At 39.0% G+C, this 8,813-nt stretch overlaps 1 protein-coding gene across 1 annotated transcript; it reads left to right on the forward strand.

The window, feature by feature from the left end:
• Window positions 1-3,009: 3,009 nt before the first annotated feature.
• Window positions 3,010-8,602, forward strand: LOC112456022 (alpha-actinin, sarcomeric). The gene is made up of 12 exons (XM_025018291.1): window positions 3,010-3,243; window positions 3,490-3,825; window positions 4,081-4,166; window positions 4,925-5,270; window positions 5,361-5,637; window positions 5,711-5,882; window positions 5,965-6,201; window positions 6,279-6,363; window positions 6,553-6,656; window positions 6,741-6,980; window positions 8,060-8,356; window positions 8,444-8,602. The coding sequence occupies exons 1-12, from the start codon at window positions 3,099-3,101 to the stop codon at window positions 8,600-8,602; spliced, it is 2,484 nt and encodes an 827-aa protein (XP_024874059.1). The 5' UTR covers window positions 3,010-3,098.
• Window positions 8,603-8,813: the final 211 nt, after the last annotated feature.

The raw sequence follows: 8,813 nt of genomic DNA on the forward strand, positions 1-8,813 counted from the left end.
GTTGCGCTAATGAGGAAAATAAGAGTTAGGAAATTTAAAAAAGTTATAATTATGTTCAATACAGTACGTAACGAAAAGTTTTTTTTCTTTTTTTTCCTTATTTCTTTTCCTTTTTTTTCTTATCGATGAAAATTCCACGACGAATATATTTGGAGCAGAAATTAAGCAGAAATTACTAACTAGTATATGTTACATGTGGAGGCATACCTATATTAATTACGTCCTTAATAAATATAATTAAATATTATGTATCTAGTTGAGTATTATGTTTGTCTAAATTTTGTCGATCGCGAGATATAACCCTCAAAAATCGTGCGCCGAAATAACGCGGGACGCGCGTCGAGAATAACACGATAGTGTTTATATTATCTTTAATGTACTAGCGTGTGTCATACACATTAAGGTTTGTAGAGAGATGACGATGAATCACGGAGGAACAAAATTTGTAATGGTGCCACCGATGACACCAACGATGTTATCGTAATATATATACGGATATGAGCGCCAGAGCTTTTGACGATAGTAAGATAGTATTATCTTGGATAGACGATAATACGAGAAGCAGATATAGAAGAGACGGCAACTTAAGAAACTAGATACATCTTATAAAAGTCTTACATGCGCGCACATTAGCGTATACAACACTTCTAAAGCGATCGTTTCTCTTCATACTTTATGTATATCAATCGCGTTAATCGGAATATGACGCGATAGCATGATCGAATCGTTTTGAAAATAATGGCCCGTCAATGTAACGATAAATGTTACATTTATGAAAAATAATCACGATGAAGCGCAAGCTTCTCAAACGACATGTAGCATTGAATAAAGAGGGTTTAACGTTTATAAAGATAATTTCCTTTTGTAATTTTGATTAAAAGAAATTAAATACAATTATTACAGATTCAGTATTGTTTTTCAAACTAAATATTGTAATCAGCATCGCACTACAGGATTATGAACGAGAAACTTCAAATGTAAAATAAACAAGCTGGCTTGCGTTTTCAGTCACTTTGCAATTGAATGAAGGAAATAAATGTCGGCTCTTTTCTAAAAATAGCTCTTTATTTACAAAGTAATGTACACTTCTTTTTCGTACGCAACGCGACCGGTTGGACGTTGGAAATTTTCTCTCTCGACCAGAATTTCTTTTCGACTCGTAGATTGCGTGGCGTAAATCTCGGGGGAGGATATTATATTTGCCGTCCGTTGTGTAAATCGTGCGCACACTCGTCGGCGTATAGGCCCGCGGAAAACGAGTGGTCGTGTTACCACGTAACGTATAAACGGTCAGAAATAGAAATAATGTGTTATCAGCAAATATATCGGGCTATCGCATTTCTTCATCCTCGAGGACGTCCCTTATCCGTGAGCTGTGCGTCTGGCTGTATTTTCCATCGATACAGCACATCATTCGCGCGTGCACGGAAGACTTTTTTCAACGACAGAGTATTAAATTACGAATTCGTGCAAATGTATCGCGCGATACATTTTATCGACGGATTAGAGCCTTTAATTATATTCAACGCTTTGTAGCGCAATATTATTAATTTGCCGAACGAAAGCACGAGAGTGTTTCAATTGCGAATGCCTCGCGTAGGCAGAACGTAGACCGCAACTGCAAACATACGTCTATGTTTTTCTCGCCCGACGACCGACGACGTGCATGATCGGTGACGTAATGAGAATTAAGTACGTCGACAGTTAAATTATTAAATAACGGGCGAATTCGGAAATGCCGTCGGAAATGCTTTAATACTCGGGCGCGGGAGGAGTCAATGTTTTACAAATAGATCTTAGAGCGCGCGTGCAGAGAGAGAGAGAGAGAGAGAGAGACGTTAGGAGGGTGGCTCATGTCCAAAATTGGCCCGTCGTGGGCTTCACGCCGGCCGTATTGAATTTCACGCAATATTTTTCCAACTCGAAAATTTCGATCGTCGGCAACCGGGACCTTTTTTTACCGATCCCGATCGAGAATGCCGCGCTTCACTCCGCGATTTTCGAATAAACATTCCGCGAACTCGCGCTCGGCACTCCCCTCCAGGATTTATCTCCGCTCGACTCCTTGGACACGCCTCGATCGTAACGTCGTCGTAATTTACATCATGCGATTTTTTATATCGCGAAAATTGTCGCGATTTCACCGCGCCGAAAAAAAAACGGAGATTATACCACGGAAGCTGACGTTGGAGATCGATTTGTCGCGCGACGACGATTACGGAGATTTTAATCTAACACAATGTAAACAATTATCTTTTTAATTCGGAAACTGTCCTGCAAGATTTGCCTCCGGGGGCTCCGGGGTTCCTGATCTGCTGTTGCTGTATTTCAAAAAGCAAGAGACATTGCGCGTAAGAACGACTTTTTAACAAGATCGTGCACTTGTCTCACAATCGCAGAAAAATATCGAAAGTTTATCCGAAAATCATTGCGGAGAACGATAGAAAGCGTGGCTTAAGAACCAGGACAGAAGATATATATAGCGGGAGGGATCGGGGTCGCTACTAAAATATACACTAAGCAGTATAGCGAAGAAACTCAATCCCCTGTTGTAAATGATTTATTTCTTCATGGCACATTGTTCGTGTAAAAAATTAGGTACACCGTTTCGGTCGAACAGCCCTTCTCTGATTGTCTCGCTATTATCTGTATTATTTCTGTCTATTAACCCTCGCCACCCATCTGGGATCTTTTTTGACTTCACGCGCTTAAAAATGGCGAAAATCTCGCTGTTTTACCAAGAATAATGATTCCGAGTAGTTATTTTCATAGCAATATTTATACTTTTTGTTATTTTTGATTTCAACAAAAATGTTTATAAATATATTAAAAATCTGTAAAAAATGAGTAATAATAAGATGGGGTAAAAAACGACCCCAATGAGTTACATGAAATTCTAAAGCAGATAGGCGGCGAGGGTTAATTGCACATCAACCCTCGACTTGCTCAGCACCAACTTATGATTGCCGAACGCAGATTAATTGGTTCCCTTTTTTTTATGTCCTCAGACATTCACAGCTTGGTGCAACTCGCATCTACGCAAAGCAGGCACTGCCATCGAATCGATCGAAGACGATTTTAGGAATGGGTTGAAACTGATGTTGCTGCTTGAGGTGATCTCAGGGGAGACCCTTCCGAGGCCCGACAGAGGCAAGATGAGGTTCCACAAGATTGCCAACGTTAACAAGGCCCTTGATTATATCGCCAGTAAGGGCGTCAAGCTGGTTTCAATTGGCGCGGAAGGTACGTTTTTCTCTCTTGAAATTCTTTACATAATCAATCATTGCGTAAAAGTGCAGTGTGCTAAATCGTGTAAAATATTTATTTTTTACGCACTGATAGTATTATATATCTTATAAAAATAAAAGTTTATTAGATTTTTAGTAATCACATCACACTTTTATATTTTAATAACGTAAAAATAATTGCAGAATTAATATAATTTATATTATCTTGTACGCTCCTCAAGTGTCGATAACTTTTTGACAGAAATCGTTGACGGCAATCTAAAGATGACTTTGGGAATGATATGGACCATTATCTTGAGATTCGCGATCCAGGATATCTCCGTGGAGGAGATGACTGCGAAGGAGGGACTATTGCTTTGGTGCCAACGCAAGACGGCACCCTACAAGAACGTCAACGTTCAAAACTTCCACCTGTCCTTCAAGGATGGTCTCGCGTTCTGCGCTCTTATCCATCGTCATCGGCCCGACTTGATCGACTACAACAAACTCAGCAAGGATAATCCGCTGGAAAACTTGAACACTGCCTTTGATGTCGCTGAAAAGTATCTCGACATTCCTCGCATGTTAGATCCCGATGGTAAGTATCAAATTAAACGTTAAATTAAAAACGTTCAGGTACTTGTAATAGAGGGACATACAGCTTAGGAATATGGGACCCACGTTCGTCACTCTATTTGATAGGATCGAGGAAACGATTGTATCGAATCGCCGAGATTAGATATTTGCCTTTCAATTTTCGCTGTATAGGATGGAACTACGATTGGATTTTTTTGAGTGACAACATGACATGTATAAACACTTAATGTTTATATGTTCCCTTGATATCATATAGATTTGATCAACACTCCCAAGCCGGATGAGCGAGCTATCATGACGTATGTGTCCTGCTACTACCACGCGTTCCAAGGTGCCCAGCAGGTCAGCGTCAAAGAAAAATGCGTGTTGCTCCCTCGTTCCTGCCCCGTCGTAAAAACGACCTGTTCTATCCTTCGTTAACGCGAATTATAATTAAAGGAATTGTATGCTAACCGTTAATGACGTTTGAACCTGCTAATCGATTATCTTGCTATTGTCTCAATTTAATTACTTCACCAGAGGACTGAAACAAACTACGCACTGTGTTCCGTAATACTTTTTAATTATAATTAAAAGATACGATGACAATGTCATATTATTTTTGCCAGCATAATGTGAGAATTATATTGTGAGAATTACTAATGACATTCCGCTTCTTTTGCCGGATTTGTTTATTGTTAAAATTAATTAAATTTTTAACGGCAAATTTTTCCGCTAACAACGCATGGTTTGAGTTTCTTCGAATGTGTTTTTCTAGATATGCGAAATACGGCAATGCCTGATGAGAGGGCCGTGATGACCTATGTTTCCTCATACTACCACTGTTTTAGCGGTGCTCAAAAGGTGTGTGTTTTGCAATTCAAATTAACCTGTAACAAACGCGTTGACTATTTGTATGCGCATTGAAATATATTATTAACTCGCGGAGCAAAAAATTCAGACCTTTAATATATCTCAAGTTTCTTATTTACATTTCTAGATGGCTATTTTCACGATTGCATGTGTCTTGCTCAATGGAAGTAAACTACATATGTTTTAAATATACAAACACAATCAAAGAATTCGTTGTAAGGGGAGAAATGCGCACTTTCTTATTGTAGGCAGAGACAGCGGCCAACAGAATCTGCAAGGTACTGAAGGTGAACCAAGAGAACGAGCGTCTCATGGAGGAATACGAGCGCTTGGCTTCCGATTTGCTCGAATGGATACGACGAACGCTACCATGGCTCGCGAATCGGCAGACCGACAATTCCCTCGCTGGTTGTCAAAAGAAATTGGAGGAGTACAGGACGTATCGGCGCAAGCATAAGCCGCCGCGTGTCGAACAGAAAGCTAAGCTGGAGACGAATTTCAATACTCTTCAGACGAAGCTGAGGCTGAGCAATAGGCCGGCGTACATGCCCACGGAAGGAAAAATGGTGTCCGACATAAATAAAGCGTGGAGAAGTGAGTTTTTTTTTTTTTTTCAAAGTTCCTTTATACATCTTCCTATATATTTTTCGAGTAAAATAACGATATGTCAAAAATTATTTTTAGATTTGGAATTAGCCGAAAAGACGTTCGAGGACTGGTTATTGTCTGAGATGATGCGTCTGGAGCGACTGGAACATCTGGCGCAAAAATTCAAGCACAAGGCAGATGCTCACGAAGATTGGACCGCCGGCAAAGAAGAGATGCTCACGTCTCAACACTTCCGACAGTGTAAACTAAACGATCTCAAGGCCTTAAAGAAAAAGCACGAGGCCTTTGAGTCAGATCTCGCGGCTCATCAAGATCGCGTAGAGCAGATCGCGGCTATCGCTCAAGAACTCAAGTAATTTCATAACTTGAAATCTGTCTCGGACGATTGTCTTGATCGTTGTAACGTTCGTGTTCTATTGTTACAGCACTCTTGAGTATCATGACAGCGCATCTGTGAACGCCAGATGCCAACGCATTTGCGATCAGTGGGATCGCTTGGGTACACTCACCCAACGTAGACGTCAAGCTCTCGACGAAGCCGAGAAAATCCTGGAGAAGATAGACGTCTTACATCTGGAGTTTGCCAAGCGCGCTGCTGTGAGCACTTGACTATATTTGCAAAAATTGTCGGCTTCTTTTTTTTACCCGAGTGTAACGTCTGACGTCGCGTGATTTTCAGCCATTCAACAATTGGTTGGATGGAACCAGAGAAGATCTAGTGGACATGTTTATCGTCCACACGATGGAGGAGATCCAAGGTCTGATGGACGCGCACGCTGCGTTCAAGGCTACTCTGGGCGAAGCAGATAAGGAGTACAATTCAATTGTGGGATTGGTGCGCGAGGTCGAATCCATAGTTAAACAATATCAGATTCCTGGCGGCCTAGAGAATCCTTACACCGCTCTCACTGCAATGGTATGTCGAAGGATAAATTGTTGAATATATTTATGATACAGAGATTCACCTTAAATTAATCAATATTATCTTCTTAGGACCTTACTAAGAAATGGAGTGATGTTAGACAATTAGTCCCTCAACGTGACGGTACCCTGGCTGCTGAACTTCGCAAACAACAAAGTATCCTTGCTTTATGATATCGATTATTTAACTTTCTTTTGATATTTACTGACTCATAATGTTAAGTAAATTTCATGTTGAATAGAAATTTTTATTACGACTTAAGGAAAAGTTTTTCAATGGTTAAATGTGCATTTGAAAGATATTTGAAATGTGAAAATGTGAAAATTTCCTGAATTGTGAAAATAGATAATGAACTGCTTAGACGACAGTTCGCCGAGAAAGCCAATGTTGTCGGACCATGGATAGAACGTCAGTTGGACGCCGTCACCGCGATTGGTCTCGGTCTTCAGGTGAATTAATCTTACATAGAGAGTTATCTATCGTTTATACTTTATATATTTCACGGAATTTTAAATGTTGCATTTATATTTCAGGGAACTCTGGAGGATCAGTTACATCGTCTGAAGGAATACGAACAGGCAGTATATCAATACAAGGCTCATCTTGAGGAATTGGAGAAGATCCACCAAGCGGTTCAGGAAGGCATGATCTTCGAGAACCGCTACACTCAGTATACCATGGAGACGCTGCGTGTCGGTTGGGAACAGCTTCTGACCTCGATCAATCGCAACGTTAACGAAGTCGAAAATCAAATTCTCACCAGAGATTCCAAGGTATTTCTAAATTACTCAAATAGTCATATCTACGTCATTCCAGAGGAATGTTAAGGCAAGGTAGCCAGTGAGAGGGAATTAACGTTTTTTTTTTCATACCTAGAAGGTTATTACCAATCTCATTACCTTAAGTACCGATATATTTGAAAAAAACATTTATATAAATTTTTTAAAGAATCAGGAATGTAAAGAATATAATTGCTTGTTTATGCAGAAACGTAAAATATCTCTTATTATAAGATATAAATAACATATCTTTAACAAAATTTTATCGTTGAAGAAATAGTTTGGTAACATGAAACAAATGAAAACTATTGTAATTGTCGTATTGGATCGTCGATCATAAGGTGAAAGCATTTGTATTAGCAAAAAGCAATTGCGGAAAATGTTGAAACAAATGGAAAATGGTAAAAACCAAAAGAAAGAAGAGGAAGAACCAAAAAAAGAGCAAGAGTCAGAAGAAGAGGAGGCTGATTCCTTGTTAAAGGAGCTCGAGGATTCTATAATAGACGATGAGGTTATGTGAGCAAAATATACGATGCAATATTTATATCTCGATTATTTAGAAGAAGAAGAACGATGTAGTTTAGCATCAGAAAACTTCAATATCGAAACTTTCTACGTTTACATTGCCAAGTTTCCTTTAGAACTTTCTACAGATATTTTAGATGACGAAAATAATAGTTTTATTCATATTTCTTATTAATATAAAAACTTATTTCTTAAAGGGTTAAAAACTGTTTTAAAAGTGGTGAAACTGCTTCAATTTTTGAAGATATTTTCTATATGATATTCTTTATATATCAAACGTAAATTTATCCAGTTCATGATTTAGCCAGTCATTTTTAATAATTTTTTTTATTGAAAATTGATATGTAGCATCAAGTCTTCCTAAAAAGTCTTTATAAAATTCAAAACTGTGTTATACATTTTTTTAAAAATTAATTGAGAATACGTTAATATTTAAATAATAAATAAATAAAGGAGCTTGTGTTTCAAGTTCTATGTTATTAACATTCTTGATTTCGCTTATGATCCTTTTAAATTTAAAAACAAGCGTAAATGCATTTCTGTTTCAGGGCATTACTCAGGAGCAGCTGAATGAATTCCGCAGCAGTTTCAACCACTTTGACAAGAATAGGACAGGCAGATTGGCACCGGACGAGTTTAAATCCTGTCTCGTGTCTCTGGGATACTCTATCGGAAAGGACAGGCAAGGCGACATCGACTTCCAACGAATTCTGGCTATCGTCGATCCCAACAATTCAGGCTATGTGCACTTTGATGCCTTCCTTGACTTTATGACACGCGAGTCCACCGATACTGACACGGCAGAACAAGTCATCGACAGTTTCCGCATTCTTGCTGGCGACAAGGTAAAAATATTTGATATTTCGTGATTAATCCACAACGACGAAAGTCTCGTTGTCGTTTGATCTAAATCGTAAATTCTTGTCTTTTAGCCTTACATCTTGCCAGACGAATTGAGGAGAGAATTACCACCGGATCAGGCAGAATACTGCATCCAGCGAATGCCTCCGTTCAAAGGACCGAGCGCTGTGCCTGGAGCATTGGACTACCGCTCCTTCTCGACGGCTCTATATGGCGAATCTGATCTGTAGATGAACGTAATGTAAAAATCGATATTATTTGATACGGAATGATATCGAAAAAAATATGAAAAAACAAACAGATCAGATATTCGACAATGACAGGTGAACAATGCCTAAAAATTTCTCCTACTATTTTAGTACGCTAACGCATCAACGTATTTCCATGTGGCGATACGTTTTACGAAATCGGAACTCAGTGTGAGAGAGTACAATACGTACA

Source organism: Temnothorax curvispinosus, unplaced genomic scaffold (genome assembly GCF_003070985.1).
Source record: "Temnothorax curvispinosus isolate PA1 unplaced genomic scaffold, ASM307098v1 QBEX01006590.1, whole genome shotgun sequence".
In the NCBI taxonomy this organism is placed as follows: domain Eukaryota; kingdom Metazoa; phylum Arthropoda; class Insecta; order Hymenoptera; family Formicidae; genus Temnothorax; species Temnothorax curvispinosus.